This window comes from Pseudorca crassidens, chromosome 16, assembly GCF_039906515.1.
Source record: "Pseudorca crassidens isolate mPseCra1 chromosome 16, mPseCra1.hap1, whole genome shotgun sequence".
NCBI classification, from domain to species: domain Eukaryota; kingdom Metazoa; phylum Chordata; class Mammalia; order Artiodactyla; family Delphinidae; genus Pseudorca; species Pseudorca crassidens.
Genome location: NC_090311.1, coordinates 34,641,350 through 34,668,208, shown reverse-complemented (window position 1 = coordinate 34,668,208; position 26,859 = coordinate 34,641,350). Strand labels below are relative to the sequence as shown.

At 39.6% G+C, this 26,859-nt stretch overlaps 2 protein-coding genes and 1 long non-coding RNA gene across 3 annotated transcripts in view; 1 reads left to right on the top strand and 2 right to left on the bottom strand.

Moving 5' to 3' along the window:
* Positions 1–5,876: 5,876 nt before the first annotated feature.
* On the bottom strand, positions 5,877–7,225 carry FGFBP3 (fibroblast growth factor binding protein 3). Its single transcript, XM_067710014.1, has 2 exons — positions 7,104–7,225; positions 5,877–6,736 (listed from the first exon to the last, which is right to left on the bottom strand). Exon 2 carries the CDS (start codon positions 6,645–6,647, stop codon positions 5,877–5,879), a length of 771 nt encoding a protein of 256 aa, XP_067566115.1. The 5' UTR covers positions 6,648–6,736; positions 7,104–7,225.
* A 222-nt stretch (positions 7,226–7,447) lies between these two features.
* On the bottom strand, positions 7,448–14,112 carry LOC137208998 (uncharacterized). Its single transcript, XR_010935858.1, has 2 exons — positions 13,611–14,112; positions 7,448–11,441 (listed from the first exon to the last, which is right to left on the bottom strand). It is a non-coding gene; the product is annotated as an uncharacterized lncRNA (long non-coding RNA).
* BTAF1 (B-TFIID TATA-box binding protein associated factor 1) overlaps positions 14,067–26,859 on the top strand; it is a 95,706-nt gene continuing 82,913 nt past the window's right edge. The window contains exons 1-2 of the mRNA XM_067710012.1: positions 14,067–14,372; positions 26,402–26,525. Coding sequence (XP_067566113.1) covers positions 14,359–14,372; positions 26,402–26,525 — 138 coding nt within the window. The 5' untranslated portion in view covers positions 14,067–14,358. The remainder of the gene's footprint in view (positions 14,373–26,401; positions 26,526–26,859) is intronic.

Here is a 26,859-nt window from a genome sequence, read left to right as displayed (position 1 = left end):
AATGGCATTCTTTGGAACAATTCAAAGATTATATGCTCTATTTTCTGGATCTGCCCAGAGATGTCACATCTTGATGAAGTACACATTAAAATTGACCTTTCTGACACACAATGTGAGAGCCTATGAAATGGTGCTAAAGCAATGGGACTTAAGCTAGATAAGACAGAACATGTGTGAGATGAGTTAAGTGAAACAGATCTTCAAATGAAGAACAAATTGTAGTTGGTGATAGAAAATGAAATTAATTTAAAATGTGCTCTCTCCGTACTTATTTTTGGTATATCACTTGCTATTAATAAGGTTATCAAAAGCTTATAAGAACAACATATAGATTCAAGATTGCCTATTTCACTTTTAAAAAAATTAAAAATACTTTTTTAATTTTAGTGAAAAGTGGTTATTTAAATTGAATGAAACCGCATGTGACATATGAACAAAAGTGACATTCTAATAAAACATAAGGAAATCAAAATGGAAAAGAATGTTTGCATGACTTTGAAGGAAAAGATTTATTCATAACTGATTCTAAACTAATTTCAATAGAGCCTATTTTCTGGCCTTTGTAGAGCAAGGTATCCTGTCAACTGAAGAGAGATTTGAACAAATTGGAAACTTTGAATTTAATATTGAATGGTTCTAGATATTGCTTTAAGAGATGAAACACTGAAGTATAAGTGATAGCAATTTATAGGATTAAATTAAAATGTTTTACAAATACATTAAATATTTTATGCTACTTTCTGTAATAATGTTAATTATCATTTGCAATTCCAACACCAGTGCTTGAATGTGATTTATAAAATTTCGGGTTCATTTCTGAATCTAAGAAATTCATTGACAAATTCAGTTGCTACTGCCTCAGCAGAATGAAGTTTCTCAAAATCGAAATGAATAAAAAGCCACCTAACAACTAAGATGACTCAAAAATTATTATGTAATTGGGCATTTCTGGCACAAATCTTGCCGTTATAATCCAGACAGCATAATTAGCAATTTTGCTGAAATGAAGACAAAAAATTACAATGTAATAACTTGTGAATTATATAGGTCACTATTATTCATCCATCGTTCACCGGCCCATCAAGAGGACCCCAAACACGCACCATGATCATTAAATTTCATTGTCTTTGACATTTTACCACTTTCAATCGTATAAAAATTATAGTTTTCATACGTATATATTTAAAATTCTGTTGTTCAAAGGTATAGCCAAGATAGGAGGATAGACTATATTCATTAGCTTGCGTTACTATTATTTAATATTTAGACATACCGTATGTGGACTTCCCTCCACTGGAACTCTTGCCACAGGCCCTGCAAATATTGGAGGAGGACCTAAAGAGGGAAATGCGACTTGGAGTGATGTCTCTGCCTAAATAATCGTAGTATTCCCACCCCTATTTCTATAGCTCTGAGAATCAATCCCTTACTCCCAAGGGGTCCCCTGGTACATTTCCAGAGAGACTCTAGTGGGACAGACCTTCTTTCAATGTGCTCCTGGGTTTAGTGCAACCCACCCCTCCCTGGGGACCTGGCACGTTTCCTGGGGGTTAGGTGGGAAGTCAGTTTGAGCAACACCATGTAGTGCAGTGTGCCTTTGATCCCCACCAGCTGTTCCGCCTGGGAGGTTAATAAGCAGCCATTATTCCCCAACACATGCAGAGTTCAGACTTGGGAACAGGCCACCAACACAAGTTCACAAGCTCATTAACCCTTCTCACTCTTAGATCTGAGCTCTCACTTTCAATATTTAACAAGGACCAGGAAGTCTATGAATTTCAATTAGGATCTAATGGCAAACTTTGAGATAAACAACAGAATCGTAAACAAAGGGACTTTTATGTTATTGATATAGAATTTTGTGAAACTGCATTCGTTACCAAAATAACACACCAGTCATGTCTAAATGGTTTTCTAAGTTATTTTCAAAATTCAAGAAGATCATTGACATTAAACAATAGTTATTATTATTTTTTAACGGCAAATGAAACTTCATGACTGTTAAAAGAGAAGGCCTCCTCTACTATTTTGAACAAATTTACCATTAAACAGTAGCCAAATTTCGAGGCTGCAGTCAAAGGGGCTCAGTCGAGGCCCCTTCTGGCCCATCCCCTCTTACATCCTACCAGCTGGTCTCATGAGGCTAATTATCCCTCCTGCAAATAACTTGAGCTCTCCAGCCTTCAATCTGCCCCCAGCCTTCCTAAGGCAGCCCACCTGCTTCTAGGCATACGTGCTGTCCTCTTACACTGAGGTTCTTCATTCTCGGTGACTCAAAGTTTTTGTAACAGTGTAGGTGCCAGCCATTCACAGTTACTCAAAGTGATTTCACCCTCCAGATTTTCCTGAGGGTTTATGTTGTGGATTTTAACAGGGTTTTGCAGGAACATCCAAACCCATCTGAGAAGCTGGTTGCATACCCACATGGTGGAGACTGCTGGTGTGAGCTAAGGAATGAAAGACGTGACTGTCCTAATCAACTTCTTTCCTCTGGGCATACTGCAGGCAGTAAGTTTTCAAAATACTCCAATCCTCTGTGTGTGTGTGTGTGTGTGTGTGTGTGTGTGTGTGTGTGTATGGTGTGTGTGTGTTCTGTTGTGTAGTGTGTTCTTTTGCTTTGCTTTTTTAAAATTTAATCGAGAGCCCTCCCAAGCCTTAAGTAATAATAGGAAGGGAGAAAAGAGAGAAGGTAAAGAGCTACCTCTAAATGCTGGCAAACATTTCATCCTGTGGCACTCCCAAGGAATACTAACACATGATTAAACATAAACTGTGACATCTCACCCTCCTGGGGATCCCACACTGGCCATCTTCCCTTCACCTCTCTCCCCACATCTTAAAATCAATGCATAAGGGCCCTCTCCCTGTCTCGATTTGGAGAAGAATCGTTCTCATTGTGATCGTTATGCCTGGGAACAAAAGAACATATGGATCAAAGGTTTAGGGTCCTCAGCCCCGCCACGATCACATGACCACCCAGCTCAGAGGCGGCAACAGTCAACCGAAGCGCTGGTTGGAAGCTTCTGGCCTTCTATGGAGAGTCCCTGTGGTTACCTAGAAACAGTCCACTCACATCATTTACATTGTTTTGCACTGTGCTGCCAGCAGTCCTTCGGGAGATTCTGTATTTAACCATTTCAAATTGTACCCTTAACCTCAATGAAAGCATCCTTTTTTTCTCTCTCTCTGAAACATACAACCCTGCACCCCTCCAGTCCCCAAATTCGTTTTGGTTTTCCTTTGGAATTTTAGAATCAGTTTGCCCAATTCTCGCACCAAAAAATCCTTTTGGTAGTCTGTTGTTATCATGTTTAAATGTATAGATTATTTACAGATTGACATTTTTAAATGTTAAGGCTTCTTTAATCATAATCATAATCATAATCCACGCATGTTTTCATTTACTCAAGTCTTTCTGTTCTGCCCTCAGAAGTATTTCTGTGTTCTTCACATAGCTCTTGTATATTTTTATTGAGTTTATTGAATTGGATTGCTATTATTAATGGCACCTTACATTATCTTTTTCTAACTGCTGTTGTCTGTATATAATGACCACCTAATAATTTTAATATGGCTGAAGCAGCTGTCTTGCTTTACAAAAGGGAAAGGAAGGCTTTGGTCTGCTTTTATGCCTGCTTTTAAAAATTGAAATGGGGAAGAGTTTGAATGTGGTGAGCCAGAGGTCACAGGAGGGACAAACTTGGGGTAAGTTCATCAAAGCTCTGCAGCTGTAAGCCTCGGGCAGGAAGTAAGGAGAGATGCTCTTTGAAGTTGTAAGAAAACCATGGAGCTGGGAGGGCAGCTGTGGTCCCCAAGCCTCCAAGACCAGAAACATTCTCATCTCCTTTCAAATCGCTGTCATCGAAGGACATCACACATACCCTCTTGCTTACGCGTCAGGGATACGAGCGCTGTATTTTGTTCTCCTCATCAGATAATTCTCCCTTCTACAACTACACATTTCTTGCTTATTTCTTTTTATGTGGCTCCCAGCGGAGATGGAGAGTTTCTGATCACCATTTTGTGTAAGTGCCCTGTAAGACTGAATCCCTTTGGATAATTCCCTGGCAGTCTACTGCAGGGGGGCCAAGTTCGTTCCCTGGTCGGGGAATTAAGATCCCTCAAACCTTGCAATCCTATCTTTAGGGGGTGGTCTCAAGCTACTCTGAGCTTCCTTTCCTTGGCCAAGATGAATTTTATCTAATGGTCAATGTTACTCAGAATGTGATTCATAAACGTGGCATGAAACTATGGTCAATCTGAATGTTTTGCCAATTGTGTGAAGAATGTACAGAATAGGTAAAAGATAGTTTACATTTTCTAGGGGCTGGTCAAGGAGGAAAAAGTTCAGGAGATCTTCAGTATCTGTAAGATTGTTGCATTTACCATTATTTTAAAGGAGAGGAGGTGAGAAAAACAGAAGGTCAGCCAAAAACACTTATATCTGGTGGTGGCTTAAATGTCTCATGGGTTCAGCCCTGTAATATAAATGAATAAAGTCAATTTATAAGACGTGCAGCAGCAGTGGGAAAACCCAAGAAAATATATCTACTCTAAAGAGGTCAGCCAATATTCAGCATCAGCCAGTTGTTGCAATGTGGAAAGATGTGTCCAATGTCATTAGATCTAATTTTACAAGAGAATTCAGAAATCTGGCTTTTTATATGAAATTATCTAATTTTTAAATGCTAGCAACAAATCCCAATTGGGAGGGAGGGAGGAAGAGTGGAAAAATGAGAGAACTGCATGCAGGCCAAACAGAGCAATGATAGGGCCCAGGGTTTGTCAGTTTGTGATTTTTCCCTTATGCAGACTTGTTCTTGTCTTTCCCCAACAATTCAAGATGTTTTTAGGAACTAACTTCAAGGTATACTCAGAACTAGATCAAATGCAGTCAAAATTTCCATTGTCCTGCCAGTTCTTTAAATCTAGCCGTACAGTTTTTATTGAGCACCTAACACATGCAAAGTCTATCATTTCATCTTATTTAAAATGAAATATGTTAACAATTAATTACATGAGACAGAGAAATGACTTCCATAATGGTCCAAATGACTCTGAGATATGTACTTACATTTTAGCTTTTTTAAAAAATACGATCAAATACAAAGAGAATTGTTTTTTAAAACCTACTGGAGCACTCAACTCTTATAATTCACTTCTGAATTTGGAAGGTTAATAGGACAGTTTCAGAACACTAGGCATCACTCTGTTTAAAAGCAGCACTTCTAAAAGAATTCAAAGGCAATCATGCTGAAAACATTTTCACTGGAGTCAGTTTTGAGCTCTGAATGGCTTCAGATCCATTGATCCCCTATAGGGATCATCTATGACAGGAGAGAGCACCCAAGTTCATACTAATTCCTAAAGAGAAAAAAAGTTGGTAATCTTGTCAGCTGAGTAGGTGAGATGGCACTGAAAATTCAACCTGGCTCAGGTTATCAGCTGCTCATGAGTATATTTTAATAGAAATGCGTTAAACAGTGTACATTGTATCCTGCTTCCCACACGAGAGTCACATCATTTTAGTCAACTTTTCCCACTCATTTTTTCAGCCTCTCTCTGTACCCGTCTCTCTCCCCAGTCTACAGTTTTTACACATTTATGGTATGCGTACTTCTGTTTCTACTAGTTCTTCTGCTCTTAAACAGGGTCGACTCTTTATAAATTTTAACTTCCCTGCTGTCTCAGACTCTCCATAGCCTTTATACTCTCATCCCAAGCCCCACCTCCACCCCCCAGACCCATTCTAGAACCTGGACTCTTCCCCACTCTCTATCCAGTATCTTGTGGCCTAGGATACCCTTAGCTTCCCCTCCCGGGCTGCGCACAGATCCCCTCCCTCCCTCTCCCCTTCCCTCCCCAGGCCCGCACCCTCAGCCATTCCAGAAATTGACAAAGAAGTTGCAGAGGGAATGCCACTTCTCAGCACAGTAGGTCTCCGTGAGCTTCGTGTTCTCGTCCAGCTCGTCGGGATCGGGCCGGGTCCCCAGAGATCGCTCCTCGTCTGGGTTCCATGCAGCCTTTCTCTTGCCTCCTTTGGTCTTCTTCTCAGAGGGCTTCCCTTTGGGCGGCGCGTTCGAGGGAGGCGGGGCCCCTACGGTGGGGTTGCGCGCGGTCTCTCGGGGCTGCCCCCGGCTCCTGGCCCGGAGCTTGGGATCCCGGGGAAAGCCCGCCCCAGTAGGGCTGACGAATGGGGATGCATGGGGCACCAGGCGCAGCTCCGCGCCCTGGCCCTTCTTGCCCGCGCACAGGCGGGCCTTGAGCGGCGCGGGGTCGTGGCAGGGCCGCCGCTTCCTGCGCAGCCCACCCAGCACCTGCTTCCAGTAGTGCGAGCGGCTGGCGGCATAGATCGGGCAGCGCCCCGGCTCCCCGCGGTAGGCACACTGGTGGCGCGCCCCGTCCGGGCCCTGGCAGCGCAGCGCCAGCTCGCTGCCCGCCGCGGGCCCTGGGGCGGGCGGCAGGAGATGCCAGCTGCAAGCATGCCGCTCGGGGCTGACGAAGCGACCGGAGGAGCCGCCCGCGGGGCCCGGGGCTGACTCGACCGCGCTGCCGACCGCCCCCTGGTTTCTCCCGGCGCCCTCGAGGAGGTAGCCACCCAGCAGCAGCAGCAACGAGAGAGACGCTCGCAGCCTCAGAGGACTCATGGCTCGTGGTGTCTGCACTCAGGTCGGCTTTCCAGGTACCCCTGAGCGCTTCAGTGGTAGCAGGGCCAGGATAGCAGCATCCCTTAGACCTGGGGACAGAGGCAGAGACGGCTACTGACTGAGTCGGGCGCAGCCCTTGGCCCAAGCACAGGCACCTGCCAATCTTCCACCCCAGACTTTCTGGGCCTCGGTTTTCAGTGGGCAGCAGCAGTTTGCGAGTGGCCCCTCTGAAGAGGTTTCCTGGGAAAAAGCCAATTACTGTCTAATCTTTTTGAAACTATTTGCGCATTGAGGTTTTTCTCCCCATTGCAAATATGATAGCAAAGCGATGCCTGATAATTACCACCTCCACCCCTTCCTCCACCCCCTCCCTTCTCCACCCTCCAGTAAATTATCTACAATGTCATTTCAGATTATTCTTTGGAAAAACGCACTTTTACTGCACTTTGAACTTACCGAGTTCTGGGCGAGGTGGCGGAGCCTTGTTAAGATAGAGGGAATGACTGCAAGAAGGATTAGTCTGTTTTAGCCGGCTTCCAGTGAATGAACGTGTTATCGATGGAACGGAACAGGCCTCCCCGACTATGCCCCTCCCAGACTTCTCTCTCTCTTTCCCTGGGAGACTTCCCACCACCGTGCCACACACACACACACACACACACACACACACACACGGACACACAGACACACAGATGTATGATAGAAGTGGCAATGTAACATGAAATATAAATCTTTTTTGCTTCCAGTGTTTAAAATAATCACGCGAATTTTAACAAATCATTCTTTTCTTTCCTTTTACATATTTTACTTGAATTTTATTTATTTATTTTAATTGAATTATAGTTGATTTACAGTATTGTGTTAGTTTCAGATATACACCAAAGTAACTCAGTTATACATATATATGATATATCTATATTCCTTTTTTAAAAATTCTTTTCCATTATGGTTTATTACAAGATACTAAATATAGTTCCCTGTGCTCCACAGTAAATCTTTGTGTATCTATTTTATGTATGGTAGTGTGCATCTGTTAATCCCATACTCCTAATTTATCCCTCCCCCGCAAACCACTTGTTTTCAATGCTCTTTTAAAAATAGGCATTCATAACTATATTTGCAGTATTAGAAAAAAAGCTTGAATAGTGCTTCCTTCACCTACTTTTTATTGAGATATAGTTCATATACCATACAATTCACCCATTTAAAATGTAAAATTCAATGGTTTTTTATATATTCACACATACGCGCAACTATCACCACAGTTAATCTTAGAACACTTTCATCACCACAAAAAGCAAATCTGTACCCTTTAGCTACTACACCCCCTCTCCTTTTACACATTTAATCATGTGAATATAAAAGTTAAACAGAAAGATCTAAGTTTTAAGAGTTAAATATAATGAAATTAAACAAAACAACTGTCAATATCCTTAACTGGGCACGATTTACACTCTATTTTTTATATCATTCTGAGTTCTATATTTTTACCTACCATTTCTGATAGTTTTTCTCATCCTAATACTCTTAATCCTAATAACTGTTACTACTAATAAAAATGTAATATCCTCATTTACTGATGCATTATAATGTCCAGCATTTCATCCAGCGGTGAGCATTTGGTCTTTTGATTGTTTTTAGGTATTATAACTCAATTACAAACTTCTTACAAAAATTAGAAGTTTAAAAAATTATTTTGATTATAGTGTAATATTACCAATTCAAATGGTTAATCTTTAAGAATCAATGTGTTCTTGAATCTTAAGAATTTTACAGGTAAACAAAGCAATTTTTCTTTTACACTTTAGGATATTCCATTATCTTTTAAAAACTGTTCTCAGTAGTAAATGTGATCTTTTTTATTTCAAGAGTTTATACCTCTGACTATAATTGTTTAATACAAGTATTTTCCTAAAATACTCCCTCAGGACATCAAGAAGTCTCATTATATTTCCTAATGTCTTCTTGTGGGCAGTATTTTCTGTTACTGAACTCCCATTGGTATTGTATTTCAACAGTTACAATTTGATTACTACTATAAAACCCAAAATATTTTAGAATTAGAGTGTACTTAAATATGTTTTAGCACAGAGCAAATATACGGTAGTGTATATTGACCTAAGAAAGGATGTTTCTACTACTCTGGTGAAATCAGAGAGATTAAAGGACTTACCCAATGTCACACATCATTTAGTGGTAAAGCCACCTGACTTTCAATGATAAATGATCTTTACATTTCAGCTTTGTGTTTCACTATCACTTACAAAGTTAGTTATGTCTTAATTACACAAACTCAATTTATAGTGAAAAACAATTAGTACCAATGAAGTTAATAAACATTAACATAAATTTCATGAACAGAGTAGCTTATTAATACATTTCACAGATGGAAACCTTCTCTTTCCCAGAAAACCGTATTTGTATGAGCAAAGCACTATATACAGGCTTTTATCTGATGCTCTGGAATTACTTATAGCTATCGGCTACTGAACCAAATTGGAATAGTTTTTCAGCTAAAGAGTGACATCTAGTGACATTTTTCACTAATTACAGTGAAAAAGTTTGCTACTGGAAAGTCGTAATTATTAAAGGAGACATTCGAGACCATGCTTTCTGTCAGAAACATTGCCCCCAAAACAAACATAAGGGCACACAGATGTGCTATGCCATGTCAGAAAGGGGTAACGTCTTACTAGAAGTTACTTTTTATAAGTTGTGGTTAAATACACATAAAATAAATTGTACCATTTTTTTCTTTTTTGTATTTTGTTTTTAAAATTAACTTTTATTGGAGTATAGTTGATTTACAATGTTGTGTTAGTTTCTGCTGTACAGCAAAGTGAATCAGCTATACGTATACACATATCCCCTCTTTTTTGGATTTCCTTCCCATTTAGGTCACCACAGAGCACTGAGTAGAGTTCCCTGGGCTATACAGTAAGTTCTCATTAGTTATCTATTTTATACATAGTATCAGTAGTGTATAGATTTCAATCCCAATCTCCCAATTCATCCCACCCCCAAATTTACCATTTTAACCATTTTAGGTGTACAATTCAGTGACATTAAGTACATTCACACATGGTTGTGCAACCATCACCACCATCCAGCTCCAGAACTTTTTTCTTCTTCCAAAACTGAAACTCTGTACCCATTAAACAATAATTCCTCATTCCTACCTTCCTCCACCCCCTGGCAACCACCATTCTACTTTTTGTCTCCATGAATGGACTACTCTGGTTACCTCATATAAGTGGAATCATACAGTATTTGTCCTTTTGTGACTAGCTTATTTCACTTAGTATAACTTCTTCAAGTCTCATCTATGTTGTAGCATGTGTCAAATTTTCCTTCCTTTTTAAGGCTGAATAATAATCCATTGTATGTATAGTGCAGTTTGTTTATGCATCCATCGGTTGATGAACACTTGGGTTGCTTCTACCTTTTGGCTATTTTGAATAATGCTGCTATGAATATGTGTGTATAAATATTTGAGTTTCTGCTTTCAGTTTTTTTAAATAATTAATTTATTTTTATTATTTATTGTTTTATTTTTGGCTGCGTTGAGTCTTTGTTGCTGTGCACAGGCTTTCTCTAGTTGCAGCAAGCGGGGGCTACTCTTTGTTGCAGTGCGCAGGCTTCTCATTGCGGTGGCTTCTCTTGTTGTGGAGCATGGGCTCTAGGCACATGGGCTTCAGTAGTTGTGGCACGTGGGCTCAGTAGTTGTGGCTCGTGGGCTCTAGAGTGCAGGCTCAGTAGTTGTGGCGCACAGGTTTAGTTGCTCCGCGGCTGCTTTCAGTTCTTTTGGGCACATACCCAAAAGTGGAATTGCTGGATCGTATGCTAATTTTATTTTTAACTTTTTGAGGAAACTCCATACTGTTTCCCATAGTGGCTGCACCATTTTACATTCCAACCAACAGTGCACAAGGGTCCCAATTTCTCCAGATCCTTGCCAATACTTGTTATTTACTTTTTTAAAAATATAATTTATTTATTTTTGGCTGCGTTGGGTCTTCGTTGCTGCGTATGGGCTTTCTCTAGTTGTGGCGAGTGGGGGCTACTCATCGTTGTGTTGTATAGGCTTCTCATTGAGGTGGCTTCTCTCCTTGCGGAGCATGAGCTCTAGGTGCGTAGGCTTCAGTAGTTGTGGCACGCGGGATCAGTAGTTGTGGCTCTTGGGCTCTAGGGCACAGGCTTAGTAGTTGTGGCGCATGGGCTTAGTTGCTCAACGGCATGTGGGATCTTCCCGGACCAGGGCTCAAACCCATGTCCCCTGCATTGGCAGGTGGATTCTTAACCACTGTGCCACCAGAGAAGCCCGTTATTTACTTTTTTTGTTTGCTCTCTTGCGTGCGCGCGCGTGCGCTTTATAATAGCCACCCTACTGGGTAGTTTTTTTTTTTTCTTTGTCTGTGTTGGGTCTTTGTTGCTGTGTGCGGGCTTTCTCTAGTTGCAGCGAACAGGGGCTACTCTTCGTTGCAGTGCACGGACTTCTCATTGTGGTGGCTTCTCTTGTTGTGGAGCACAGGCTGTAGGCGCGCAGGCTTCAGTAGCTGTGGCACACAGGCTCAGTGGTTGTGGTTCGCGGGCTCTAGAGCGCAGGCTCAGTAGTTGTGGCTCATGGGCTCTACAGCGCAGGTTCAGTAGTTGTGGCGCACGGGCTTAGTTGCTCCACGGCATGTGGGATCTTCCCGGACCAGGGCTCGAACCCGTGTCTCCTGCATTGGCAGGCGGATTCTTAACCACTGCACCACCAGGGAAGTCCTGCCATTGATTTTTGAAGCCACCTTTCTGGTGATAAAAAAAAAAAATAATAGCTACAATTTATTTAGCACTTAGTATTTCTTAAGTGTATCATGTATCAACTCATTTGCTCCTTACAACAACTTTACAAAGTACAGGTTCATGATCCATTATTTACAATTCTGGAATTGAAAAAGGTCTGAATGATACTTTAAAAAAAATGCGTCTGGCAGCAAAACCTGACCTAAACTGCCATGCATCTATTTAGAGTTTCTTATTTAGTCCTCTTAGTATGGCTATTCCTATGTTTTGCTGCAGAACTATAAATGTACTTGACCATGGGGTGCTGCCCTAGAAGCTGCTAGGGTGTGACATAATATGCACTGGATTACCTTTCAAAATCTAAAAAATTCTAAATTCAGAAAACCATCTCTAGCCAGGGTCTCAGATAAGGGTTGTGTACCAGTACTAATATTATCCCCATTTCATAGCTGAGGAAATTGAGACATAGAAGGTAAGTCATTTGCTTAAGGTTGCATAGTTAACAAAAAGAACACTCAATGTAGTTAATAATGTTTTTGAGTGCTTAAAGTTTCAGTCACTGGGTTAAATGCTTTATATTCATTATATCCTTACCACAACCCTATAAGGTGCTATTATTGTCCCCATTTCCCAGAAGCAATTGAAGCTTAGAAAGGTTATACAACTCCCTGGACACACAACTGTTGAGTGTGGTGAGGAAGGATTTAAAAACAAGTCAGTCTGACTTCAATATATTTGATTATTACACTATGCCTTACCAATCTGTAACACCAGCCTTTTCTTCTCTTCTATATGTTCTTTAGAACTATATATCTAATTACCTCTTGGATACTAAAGAGTAAGATTTTTTAAAATGTATATCAGATCATTTTACTCACATGTTTAAAACCCTCCTATGACTTCCTATTGCTTGACTAAAATCCAAATACCTTACAATGGCCCCTTTCTACCTCTCCCATCTTGTCTCCCAAGATAGCCAGCTTCTCTTAGGTTTTTACACTAGATGTATCCCCTATCTGGAAGGCTCCCCAGGTTTTCACATAGCTGGCTCCCTCTTGTCCTTCAGGCCTCAGATTAAGCTCCTTCTTTGTTTCCCCCTAATCACCCAGTCTGGGGTCTCTAATCACCCTCTCTATCCCATCATTCTGCTTTCCATAGCATACAAACATGATATTTTCTTGTTTATCTGTTCGCTCTCTTTCCTCCCATTAGAATGTAAGTTCAACTAGAGTGGGCACCTTATCTGTTTTTGGTTTCTTTAGAAGCCCTAATCTCTAGTATAGAGTTTAGCATGTGGTAGGTACTTAATTTTGGCTGAATAAATGAATGTAGTGTACAATCAGTAAATGTACCTGCTTGTTAGTTTCAGTGGTGTTAGATGAACTGAGAAGGCAGGTGGGAGGAGGCTGTGAAATATGAAGACATGTGAACATCAGCTTAATCAGATATTGTCTAATAGTATAAAACAGTGCTGAGCACAGTGTCTGGCATAAAGCAGGGGCCAAATTAATATTTGTTTAAGAATGAACAGTAAATATTATTAGTAGCTTGGATCTTGGGCAAATTACTTAACCTTCCTGAGCTTAGTTTTCTCACCTGTAAATGAAGATTAAAACTTACTTTACAGGGTTGGCCTACAAATTATATGAGATAATGCATGCCAAATGCCTAACACATAGGTTCTTAAGTTAGTTTCTTTCCCTTTATGCTTTATAAACTCTTGTAAGCTTTTCTAGATACATGACCTCATTTTATTTCTATAGTACTTCTCATTAGCCTCATTTTATAGATGAAAAAGACTCAGGGTTGAGGCAAAGCCTCCACAGATAATAAGAAGCCAATGGATAAGTTTTATAAGCAGAGGAGTGACACGGTGAAAGCAGAGTTTCATGAAGATTAATCTGCTGGAGGCCTTTAAGATGGACTCAGTTGAAGCTGGAGAAATATTACTTTGACTACTATCATAAAAATCAAGTTTAAGGTGATAAGGGCCTGCACTAGGTGACAGAAGAATGTTTAAAAGCCTAATAAATTAAGCGACTGAACAGCCACATAAGCAAATAAATAAATACATAAATAAATGGCTGAGAGTTTTCAAATATGGTTGAGAAAATCATGGTACCAACAACACAAGCAATTAAGAAATCAAACATGGCAAAATGGTTGACAGAATACCTTCCCTCCAATACCTAGGCAGAACATATGGCAGATAGATGGCAAACATTCGAGTCGTGTCTTCAGTGCCGTTGCAGATCTTTCTGGATTTCACCCCTCCCACTGGCATCGCCACCTGGACTAGAGCATGCTATGGTCCTGTGGATTCTGCTTTCTCTAGAAGCAGTCTGCTGAGATGGGGATCGGGGCAGTGAGGAATCAGAAGCAAAGGTTTTAACTCCCAGAACCTTGGCTAGATCGCTTCTTTTCCTTCCCTAGAAAATAAGTGGACTCATTTCTCCTCTCTCGTCTCGTATGAAGACTACCGACCCCCTCCAGATGAGCAAAGACAGCTTTTTTTGGCGGCGCGCGCCGCCAGGCCGTAAGGGCTCATACTCCTACTCAGCGGCGGAGCGGAGCCCCTGGCGGTGAGCTGGCGTCACTTCCGGCGCGCTGACGCTCAGTCCGGCGTGCCGACGCCTGCGTCAGCAAAGAGCGGGGTTGGGGGCACCCGGTTTGAAGTCGTGCGGGTCGGAGGAGTGCTGCCTCCGCCGACGTCTCAGACCCCTGCTCCCGGGCCGCGGCAGGGACGAGCTCTGGTAGGCGGCGGGGCAGATGCCCGAGGGCCCGCGCCGGGACATCCTGCGCTGCACCGGCCGCTCCTATCTGCTCCGTGGCCTGGGCCTGCGCCGCTCCGCTCCCTGGAAACTAGCGCGTCGGTAGCGCGGCGCGTCGCTCGCGGGGAGCTCCGAACCGCCGGCGCCCGGCCATGGCGGTTTCCAGGTGGGTCTAGCTTCTCCCGAGCGGACGGGAAGGCGGCCCGGCGAGGCACGGTCTCCTCTCGGAGCCCCCACTCCTAGAAAGGAACGGTTCCTATTGTCACTGGGCTCGGGTGCCTTCCTCCCCAGACTCCGCGGTTCGCCCCTCGGTCTGCGGGGGTTTGGGCTCGGGTTACCCCTCGTAAATCGGTTCAAAAATGTCTTTTTTGTTGTTGAATAGACCCTTTGGCGCGTTAGGGCTGGTTTTTCTCTTTCCTCACCATGTTTCTCTTCTCTGGTTTCTCTTCCCCCTTTCAGTTCTGGGAGAGTCTCTTCTCTTTCTGAGCATTTTAAGGCCGATCCCTAACCTCCGTTTCACGGGAAAACTTGGTAGCAACTGTCGAAGTCAGGGAGATTTTGAGTTAATATTATCTACGTGGCCTTCTAATTATGTTAAAATTTTGCGTTTACGGCTTTAGGGATATGTTCTTTCCTGAGGACTTTTTCCTTACATTACAGTATAATTCTTCGCTTTGTTTGACAGTACACATTCAGTCGTCAGCATTGTAATCTTTAGCAAATTATTGTATTAGCATCATCTTCCTCACCTAAGGCGTGAAAGATGTATCGCGAGTCTTAAACTAGTTTGAAGCGATGCCCATCGATAGGAAACTGTAGAAAGGCCAGCAAGACATTTATTTGTATAGCTATAGAAGGAAAGTTCTCCTTTCCTCCAATATGAGAGAGTGGGGAGAGTACATTTTGTCAGAGGCTTGAAGTTAGTGGACATGTGTGTGTGTAAGTAGGGGATAGTCCCTCTGATAGCAGTCAGGATTCGCCAAGTTTACTGTTAGTTTTCGTGAGAAATGGGTCCTTCTGCCACATAGACTGAAAGGGGAAAATGATGATAGTTCAGAAAACATAGTTTTTGTTCATTTTTCATAGTTAACACATTCCTGTTTTGCAAATGAAATGATAACCCATCCCTCACAGATTCCCTAGATAACTGATAAAAGAGTTCATGGGAGAAACCCATGGGAGTTGGGTGAAAGGGGTCCTAAGATACCTGTAGTGGGGCATCTAATTTTTATTTCATAGATTAGTTGAATCCGTTCAATGTGAGGAAATTCTTATTTTGTGATATGTAAAATCGCCTCGAGAGTATACAAGTAGTATTTTCAATTTTTGCAAAGGCAGAAAGGTGTACCATCTAATTTGTTACCCCCATATGACTATATAAATACATACATTATAAATACATTGATATACAAACTTAATATGGTATTCTGTTTATAAGGTGGTAAAACGTTTAAGGGAATGAGTAGCTCTTGAAATTTCGTTCCTGAGTAGACGGTATATGTTCACAGTATTGGTTATAGTTTTATAGAGACAAAATGAAAGATTAAAGAGCGCCTAATCTCCTTGGCCAATGTGAATCTATTTACAGAAGTTTAGAGCACCTAAACTTCTGAATGAATGAGTGAGTTTTGAAAGCAAGTGCTTTTTGTTCTTGACATTGGATTTCAAAGGGTGGTGCTCTTTTTTTCTATAGATCTTTTTTATTTAGCTTGCCAAAATTCTATCAAATTCTGCTGTAAAAAGAAAGCCTGTCATGGTTTTATGAAAGAGCTAGTCCTGTGCTTATTTTGGTAATATAATAGGTTCACAGAAAACACTTTTGAGACACTTTCTGGTTTGGGGATACTGTCAGTCCTTGACTTTTTCATCTGAGGGTTCACTTTGGATAGCAAACTTTTAATTTCAAGCTGGTCTTCTCCATGCACTGAGCACCTGTCTTTATTAACTAAATTTCCTTTTGGTGTGGAATACAGACTCATTTTAATACTTTATTGTAGAAAAGGTGGAAGATGGTTCAAGAGATAAAAATCATATTTGCTAGAACCAAATCTAAAATATTTTTTGCACTGTTTATATCAATGTGTGTAACTGAAAAGAAACTGTAATGTTTTTAGAACCTTGTAAGTATTTCCAATAGAAGGGAAATATTAAGTTCAGATTGCAAGATCCAGAAATCTAGGAATAATATTTGACTTTGCTCTCCCTTCCTTTCCCCCAGTCTAGCTAGTCCCCACATCCAATCTTGTCAGTTCAACCTTTCTAATCTTTCTCTGGCCAGTCTTTTTCTTTCCATACTAATTACCACAGTCCTCCTCCATACCACCATCATCTCTAATCCGAGACACCTGTAACGGCAGCCACTCTGCTCTTCCTGCCTCCCATGGCATCTCTTTCTAATTTATTCTTCATTTCAGTTATATTATTGTTTGCTAATATGCTAATTTTAATATGGCCTTTTTTTCTGCTAAAAACCGTTTAGTTTTCTGTTGCCTTAAGATAAAGGCCACATTCCGTAACCAACACATCTTAACAGATCATTTGTGATCTGGTTCCTACTTTACCTTTTTAAGCTTCATCTTGTCTCAGGTTCTCTGCATCTCTCTCTCTCTCTCTTCTCCACTCCCCTTCATTCTGAATCTTTGTTCTCACCTCCAAGTCTTTTTCTCTGGAACATTTTTCCTACCTCCCCCCGTCCCCCCAAGTCTGGCTAATTCCAACCTTAGTTTTTAGGTCTAAACCCTAAGCCTATACATATGTCACTTTGTTTGGGAGACCTTCTCTGGTTTTCCTTCATCTGAGCTCTTTGCACCAATGTGTACTCCTATCAGTCATATTTATCATACTTTGTAAGTGATTGTTTAATTGTTCTCTCCCCTGCTTGAGCATCAGTTCTGTGAGAGAAGGGAATGTCTTTGATCTTTCTATCTTCAGGAGAGTGCCTCGTTCCTGGTAGGTGCTCAATATATTTTTTAAAAAAGGAATAAAAGAGTGCTTTTGTTTCTTGTTTTAATTCCTCTCATGATTTTTCTGTAATATATATATAGTAGGGTATTTCTGGTGTTTTTCAATGAGTGCTTCTGAGTTTTACAGTTTTCCCTGAGGGAGAAAAACTTTATAGCTTTGACTATTAGCCAGAATTATAATTTTAAAAATATAATAAACATTGTCAGAACTAGTTTTTTTTTTTTTTTTTTGCAGTATGCGGGCCTCTCACTGTTTTGGCCTCTCCCGTTGCGGAGCACAGGCTCCGGACGTGCAGACTCAGTGGCCATGGCTCACGGGCCCAGCCGCTCTGCGGCATGTGGGATCTTCCCAGACTGGGGCACGATCCCGTGTCCCCTGCATCGACAGGCGGACTCTCAACCACTGCGCCACCAGGGAAGCCCCAGAACTAGTTTTATAAGTTTATATAGCATGGTCTTTTATAATGCAAATTGGATATAATGTAACCCTGCATTTTGTGTAATCAAAATTTTTAGACCCCACTTAGTTTTATAAAGGCCTAGTTTTAATGTACTTTGAATTATAAGAATGTAGCAGATCATGAAATGTATGGTCAACTCTTGATCCATGGATGAGTTAAATCTTGCCACAAACAAACACCCCCCCCAAAAAAAAACCTTTGTGACTCTCTAAAATTGCAAATACAATTATAGCATTTGAAATTCTCTGTAAAATGCAGTGAAATACTACTGAAAAATGTATGACTCCTTTAGACCCTAAATAAAAGAGAGCATACACATGTAGGAGAACAATGTTGCCCTTAAGATGTGAATACTGGAAGGTCAGCCAAGCTCACTCACTAGCTACTTGACTTGCTCCCATAAAATCAACCTCAGCAAAAAAACAAATTAGTATATATTACAGGCTTTCAGTGTTATTTGCAAACAGTTTGAATTATAATTGTTAAATCTTTGAATACTGTTTTGTAGAGGCTCACAAGAGTCTCTCTCCCTGTGTTATCTGTCATCTAGTTGGGGTTGAGTCACCAATAGTAAAGGCAACCTTAGAGGGATTGTTAAAACTTATGCTCATTACAGAAGGTGTAGGTGAAATGTGTGATGATGTTGGGTTCCATGGCTTAATACAGATTTTTTAAAAAGATTGTTTTTGATACCTTTGCCTGTTTATGCCACAATTGATTGACTGTTGTTATACATTGATTAGCTATTATGAACTTAGTTTTTCCTTGATGATATAGAGAAAATGTAAAAATATAGAGAATTTTTCCTGAGTGATCTCTGCTGTAAAGTTCATGTCTAAAATGTCGAGACGGTAATTATGACTTGACTGTTTTAGAAGTCGTGCCGTAAGTCTGTGACACATATTCTTTGCATTTAAAAATGATGCAGTGTTCAGAAAAGATTCAGGGGAAAAAAGGGAACATACCCTCTTCTGGAAGAAACAAATTGCTACATGTGAGCAGAACTTTGCTCAGTTTTGATAATTCTCTCTGTGCATTGCTGTTACTTCAGAGAAACACTGTTTCAATGGCCTGTTCTGCCAAGTAAAAGGTTTCATGATGCGGGGGCAAATTACAGTGGGTCCTTGCTCTTGACAGGGAAAATGGTAAAATAATCTTACCTATAGGACAGCACAGGTTGCTTATGTTTGCTAGGCCTATTCCTCCATCATTGCTAATTTCTATCCATTATAAGATTGACAGAAGGCACTGTTGTAAATTGTAATGTATCAAATATTTTGTTATTTAAAAAATGTAGGGACAAAAAGCTAGGAAAGGTGGAGGAGGCATTATATAAGTGTATCCATTTTAATCCCTGTGGTAAATTCCTCCCTGTTTTAGTTTATTTCTCAAAGTACTATACACATAACAAAATTCACCGTTTTAAAGTGTATAATTTCAAGTGAAGTTTTAAAACCACAGATATTTTTCCTGCAAAACCTAGATTTTGTCTTTAAGATAAAGTCATGCAAGAGGTGGAGATTAGAAAAAAATATGGCCTGAAGGACATAACGCAACTTGGTTGTCCTTTTTCAGCACTCATTTAACAAGTATTTACAGAGTGCTTTTTATGTTCTAGGTGCTGGAGATACAGCAAAGAACAAAAATGGAGTTCCCATTCTCATGGAGTTTGTTTGTGTTCTAGAGTGGGAGTGGGGGGAATGTAAATTATCTAGCCACACCTGCCCTTGCACCTGGCTTTGGTGTGGTTTCACATCTTCATATTTGTTCTTAGTGTCCTATGTGGTATTTCAAATTAATCTACTTTCTTGTTTAAAAAACATAACATTAACATAGTTTCAAATAACCCACAGTAGGAACTAGAAGGCATACATTTTAAAACATCAGTCTAGACAATTTCTTGGAAGTTGTTTCTTTTGACCATAACTTCCTTGCTTAATGATATTATGTAGGACTAAGTACAGTGTTCATATCATCTATTTATTTTCTTATTCCCTAAGTAACACAGAAAAGTAAAACTTCAAATAGTAAATGTAAAAATGTATGACAAAATGGACAAACTTCACTGACCAATCCCTTTTAGTTAAGATTACAAAGCCATCTGCGTGAAGTATTCTGCCAGTAGACCTTCCATAAATTTTCAGAGTGATTAAATTTATTCTGAGAATATTGAGATTGGAAGTAGATTGAGGAAGTTATATCTTATACTTTTTTTTCATCCTCAAATGGCTTAGGAGTGGAAATGCAATATATATATGTTTATTAATGATGAAGTAGTAATCTAGGACACATTTTATAGTTCAAAATGCATATGATTTCTTTTTATATTTTTACTTTATGAATTATCATAATGGGAACAGCTGAAGTTAGATCACAGTTGCCAGCATAACCTCTACAAACTCCCACGTACTTTCCTTTTTCTAGGCAGTCTTTTTTTTTAACAACATTTTTTTTTAAATTGAAGTATAATTAATTTTCAACATTATATTGGTTTCAGGGGTACAATGTCGTGATTCAGTTTTTTATAGATTATACATCATTTAAAGTTATTATGTGCTGTACAATGTATCCTTGTTGCTTATTTATTTTGTACATAGTAGTTTGTGTCTCTTAATCCCACACACGTCTTCCCATTCCCTCTTCCCTCTAGGCAGTCTTTAGAGCAGTTTTCTGAAATCACAGGTTTGTAAAATAAACATGAATCATATCTTTTATAGTTATTTCTGTGAATTAAAATCCAAATTGAAAATGGGCCAGATTATCATCATCAGTAGATTCATAACCAGTGGATACTGTCAAATATAATTGCCTTATGTTTTATTAAAATTATTCGTCTACAGTCTTTGGTGCCTTCCATTTGGCTTGACATCTGTTACCTCTTTCTCCTCCATCTGTCTATCCTTCGGCGAATGAAGAATGTCATTTTTTTCTATTAGCTGTTATGCAACATAAGGTTTAGCCAAAAGAAGTATCGTGGTAAGTACTGTGTTCCCTCAATCAGCCCTTCTTTTAACTTCGTTTTTCTTTTGATCACCTAGCCTTCAGACCTCTCCCTCATCAAGGGCCCTGTCTGCCCTCCAACATAATACTGACTCTGTCTCATGCCCTTTCCTGTCCCCTACCAGTTCATTATACCAGCCTTTTCCATTGTGGCCTGGCGCTGATGCTTACCCTGCTTGCCTCATAGCTGGCTATCTTGGAGTAACAGGTCAGATTGCCCTCTTGTGAGATCCTGGTCTGCACATCCCTTTGTTCTTCCTTTTGTGTGGCATCTAATCTGTTGTCCTGGAGAGAGGAATGGAGAACTCCAAAAGGGGCTTTGAGTCAAGAGGACTAAAGAAGCATTCTTGGGTCCCCATTCCTCTATTCAGGGAGGCAAATTTGGCTATCAAAAGGTGGGAGATGTGAGAATAAACAAGCCTGGAATTGGATGAGAGGGTGAGCTGATCTGCTACCCTCAGGGCAGTTGGCTGGTGAGGGAGCAGAGCTGACATGACATGGCATTGGGATAAAAGACTTCGAAGAAAGCAGGAGGAACTGTGTGGTTGTGAGGCAGAGTCAGCATTAGGTTAGAGAGGAGTCGAAGGTCTTTGAGCAGGATATGGTTCTAATGAAGCTGGGTAGCAGAGGACTAAAGGAAAGTTTAGGAAGGGTAGAAATTATTGAAGGAATACAGTGCCTACTGTGTGGTCTTTTTCCGCTTGCTCTTTGGCTTGCTCTTTGGAGCAAGTGTAACTGCCGTGATGTTCAGATTGCTAAAGTACTGCTGTGTTCATCTTTTCACTTACTGAAACATTCATTGCCTTAGCATCACTTCTGTTATTTTTATAACTTGTTTTTATGTAATATAGCTATGACAGATTAAGGATATTTCTTGAAGGAAGCAAAAAATATTGTAATATAACACCCTCTTTCTTTGCTTAAAAATGGTGCTTAAACCTGTCCCAAGAAACTTGAACTTTTCTTTATCTATAATTTTAATTATAGTAAATACCAAGTATTCAACAAATATTTGACTACTGTGCAAAGACACTGTGCATAGTATTGTGGGGGACAAAAAAGAATCATTGAAGAAGGTGAAGCCTAACGAGCATAAGACAACATGTGACAAATTAATGTATAATGCCAAAAAATGCATAATAAATGCCAAAATGGTTATTTAAGATGAGAATCCCTGTGGATTTTAGAAGAGGATATAATAGTATAGTATTCTGAGATGGTTTCAAGAAGGTAAAGGACTTGAACTGAACCTTGATGGGTGGGAGCTAGCTGAAGAATTGGACCAAGAAAGGCATTCCAAGTAGCGGAAACAGGGTAGACAAAATTGTGGAAACCAAAATGGACCCTGTTTGGGAGATACTTTTTTGTTTTTGATTGCTATCTGGTAGGTAAGGGTGAGCCATTGAAAGTTTTAGAGTAAGGTAATAATTTGATCAAAGAGTGCTTTAGGAAGTAAATTTAGCAATGAGATCACATTAGTATTGAGTTATGCTCATCAGGCAGTTGAAAGTGTGGCACTGGAGCTCCCAAATGGGCTAGGTTTGGGGATTATTTTTACTGTGTTATAGTTTAAACAAATTACAGTTTCCTACAGGAGAAATGGGTGAGAGATGGGCAGCCAAGGATTGAATCTAGGAGAATGTTCATATTAAGAGTGTTAAAGAGTAGGGAAACCACAGGAAGAATTAAGAGTTCAGAGAAGAACAGGGTAACAGAATGTTGTGAAAACTTCGGAAGGAAAATATTTTAAGAATGGGGTACTTGCTGAAATCACATGTCATAGAAGATTCATGAAAATTGTATTTACAAAAAAACACAACAACATGAGATTTAGAGCTTAGAAGTTCTTTGGTGACCTTCAGGTGTGCTATTTTAGTCGTAAAGAAGGATAGAAACTTGATTTATAGGGATTAAGTTGGGTATGGTGAGGAGATAAAAGAAGTGATTTTAAGCACTTGTTCAAGATGCTTGGCAGCAAAAAGAAAGTGTTCTAGAAGATGGAAGTCAAGCAGTTTATCTTCTCATTAAAGATGGACCTCTGGATATTTGAAGATAGAAGGGAATAGATTACTAAGGCAGTGATTTAAAACATTGGAGAAAGGATAATTGAATGAGGGTAGAAGGAGTTGGTAAAAAAAAAAATAGCGGGACTTTATGTAAGTCTTGAAGAAGAGTGAGGATTGTCTTTTCATCTGAAATTGAAAGAGGATAAGTGTAAAGACCTTTAGAGGTAATGAGTAGAGAACAAGATAGTTCTTGTTCCATAATCTAGAGATCTACTCAGTCCATTCCTTTTTAGGGAATAGGGAATGGCAACTGGGACTTGAGGAAAGTGGAAATGATTGGGGAAAACTATCAATTTTATTTTAACTTTTTACACATGGATTTATAAACAGGTTAGTATTGTCACTTCCTTAGAGTGTTCATTTTGCAGCCAGCTTTGCTTTTAGTCACAAAAGCAGAAACTCCATCATCAAAAAAGGGATTATGGGGACTTCCCTGGTGGTCCAGTGGTTAAGAATCCGTCTGCCAATGCAGGGGACACGGGTTCGATCCCTGGTCCGGAAGATCCCACATGCTGCAGGACAACTAAGCCCGTGTGCTGCAACTACTGAGCCCGCGCACCATGACTACTGAAGCCTGTGTGCCTAGAGCTCTTGCTCTGCAACAAGAGAAGCCACTGCAATGAGGTGCCCATGCACCACAACGAAGAGTAGCCCTGCTTGCCGCAACTAGAGAAAGCCCGTGTGAAGCAACGAAGACCCAGCATAGCCAAAAAAAAAAAAAGGGAATTATGAAGTAGTTTAAGTCTTTCCAGAGGTGCAGTCTAGGGAACTTTGCATCAAATAAGTCAAAGATATGACAAACACTGTGGTATATAAGGGAAGAAAAACCTATTAAAACAAGTACAATGATGTGAAGCTATAAAATATGGCTAAATCTAGTTTAACCCTACAAAATAAGAGGTTAAGCAAAGTTAAGTGAGCTTCTCTAAGTCTTCTAACAAGTGACAAAAGTAGTGCTTTGTCTCCTAACTTCCAGTCTAGTTTGTTTTTCCATTTTACCACTGCTTTCCTGTAAGAAAGTCCTGGGTTTATGTGAACTGTACACATACAAGAGAGCCCGATATTGTTATAAAGAATGCATGCATCATATGCAAATATAAGTCCACTGTTGCATAAATTTGACCTAAGACATAATTTTTATAATAAAACATTTAATCTTTGATAATTTTGCCTGCCATAGAATATAGATTTAACATGAATATTTACCTTGATAGAAAGTTGTTTATAGATTATTTAAAATTTCTTTTTGCAAATTTCATTGAGCAGAGGCATTCAAAATCAGAGTCATGGAAATAGGCATTTATTTGTTGTGAAGGTTCAGAGAGTTTCAGTAACTTTAACATCACAATCAGTTATAAAGATGAAAATACGTCAGAGCATTCTTAGGGTTATGTATGGGATGTATAAGGGAAGTCATTTTATGGGGAAGGGATTTGGGGTCTGACTTAGTGTTAGAACTTTAAGAAAACCAGATGTCAGAAAATTTTTTTTTCTCCCTTTTGTCCCATTATCTGTGAGTCACTGTTCATCAAATCCTGTAGCAAGGCCTGAAGAATGAATGGGTAAAGACAAGTATTTAGATAGCCTTGAATGGATAAGGAGAAATATTGTGTCAAAAGGTGGGGTGTGTCTATGCACAGTGTATAAAATAAATTGATTTTTGCATGTTTTTTAGAAATAATTTCTGTAAAATCACTCTGTGTGCCATTCAGTATATTGGAAGCAAAAAATGTGTTGTATTACTCTTTTTTTCCCCTTTATTTCGCTGGCTTTAATTACCTCAGATATTTTTCTTGAAACATGTCCTTCTTATACATACCCTTAACTGTAAAATTTGAACCTCACCTCTTAGTGTTTTGTTCTGAAGCAGTTGAAAAGTTTTCATAGTACCCTTAGCCTTCTTGACTGAAAAAGATCTATTTTAGTTATATATATATATATATTTTACCAGTTACAGTGATTTTGTGCTTATCAGTGACTGGCTAGTTTTATAAATACTACCCCTTCGAAAAGAAAAAGTAAGAAAAGGAAAAACCCTGCTTATTTCATTTGCCCCCTTATAGCTTTATATTTTCTCGTAAAAGGTTTTTAGAGCTTTGCTTTCTAAGTTTTTAGCTCTTTGTGAAAGAAAAATAATCCCAGAAGTAAGATACGAGTCTCTCTGCAGTTTATTAATACTTAATGCTCATGCTTAACTTTGGGACCTTGCTTGCTTTCCTTTCCTCATTAGATGACATTTAAAGGTGTATTCTCTAAATCTCCCCTCATATAGGATTGGGCACAATTAATATAACCTTGCCCCTTTTCACCCTTCATCTTGTTTGAAGTACCCATTTATTCTGGATATGAAGCCGCCTTCCTTTTATTATCTGTGGCATCCATTTGCCTCATTGAACCTGATGAGTACTGTGGTGGAAGGGCTAGATCTTCTACCATGTGGACTGCTGGTGGTAGTTACTGGTTTCTTTGCCTTTTTAAAATCTTAGGATTTTTCTGTATCTCAGAAACAAGGGACACAGTTTTCCATTTCTCCCCACTTATTCCAGGTATAAGGCATTGTGGTTTTATTCCAAACTGTTCGTTGGATAAGTGGCAGAACTGGGATTTGAATCGTGGGGCTGTGGCTCTGGAATTTGTCCCATTATGCTATTTATCTTTACAAGCTCTTTCCTCAGAGATCTTATTGCTGTATCTGTCACTTCTATACGAATGACTCATATATCTATATACCTTTCGTCTCAAATTTCTCCTGAACGTCAGATCTCTATTTCAACTATCCTTTTTGGTCTCCCCCAGCTTTCCTGTCCCTGCCACTAATAAACTTGTCATCTTTTCTCAATAACATTTCTTCCACTAGTTATTCCCATATCTTTTAATGATATCTTCATTTCTAAAATTCAGAGTCTCAGAATCCTTTCATTTCCTTGACATTTCATGGAATTACTATACCGTGGTGTTTTACTTCTGCAGCGTTTTCCCCAACTTCTTTCTAGTCTTAGATTGTAGTTCAGGTGTGAAAGTTCTCTGAAAGTTTCCTTCCATTTTACTTCATGCTTCACACTGCTGCCAGACTAATCTCTCTAAAGCGTAGCTCCAGTCCCATCACTTTCTTGACCCAAGACTTTCATGGCTGAGCTGTAATTCAAGGGTCTCCACAATATTAGCTGTATCTTCCACTGTTCTCTTAAGTGTACCCTGAATTACAACCAGGCTGTTTTACTCACTGCCCTAAATATAGTCTCCTTTTATTGCTGTTCTCTTCTTATTCCCTCTTCCAGATGTATCTCCCCCTTTTCCTTTTTACCACCTCATCACCAGTATTGAAATTTTTTTCTACCATTAAGGTCCAGCTCATACACCATTTCTTTTAGAAAGTCTTCTCAGTATTATACAGTTGGGGATGTAGTGTTTGTTGCCTCCATTCCCACTCCTCAAAGCACTTTGTATGTCTTTTCTGACATGTGTCTTATTGTATGTATCCATGCATGTACAATACTTGTATTGGACCCTATATTCTAGTTGTGTGTTTGCCTTACCCTTTCACTCCACCTCCATAGCAAGTTCCTTAAGAGTAGAGGTTAGATTATCTCCTGGGACCCTACCATAAATCTTTCTTCATAGGTGCTTAATATGTACATTTACTGACTCAGACTTATACATATGAAGAAACATTTCAGAATAAGCATTATATTTTTGTTATTTTAGGCTTGATCGTCTTTTTATCTTACTGGATACTGGCACTACTCCAGTTACAAGAAAAGCTGCTGCACAGCAACTTGGAGAAGTGGTGAAGCTTCATCCCCACGAGCTAAATAATCTCTTATCTAAAGTAAGAACTCTTTTTTTTTTCTTTTAGTATAATACAATTGTAGAAATTTATCCATGGGCAGGAACATAAAAGTAGAGAAAGAAATTGTCTTATTAGTGACACTTTGTGGTCTTCAAATTCCATTAAATATCTCAATATTTCTCCAGATATTTTAAAATTTTTGCTATTTTTGTTTGTCACAAGGTTTAAAATATCTTGTTTTTTGCATCAAGTTTGTTTGACAATATAGAACCTTTGGCCTGTGGCACAAATTTGAATCTGATCCAATTTGGTAACAAAGTAAGTTGTTAATCTAGTTTTTTAGTGGTCTGACTTGTTCTTAGCAGCTAATAAT

Bases quoted from the DNA above. Each gene is read 5' to 3' on its own strand.
- FGFBP3 (XM_067710014.1), bottom strand. From the start codon at position 6,647: ATGAGTCCTCTGAGGCTGCGAGCGTCTCTCTCGTTGCTGCTGCTGCTG.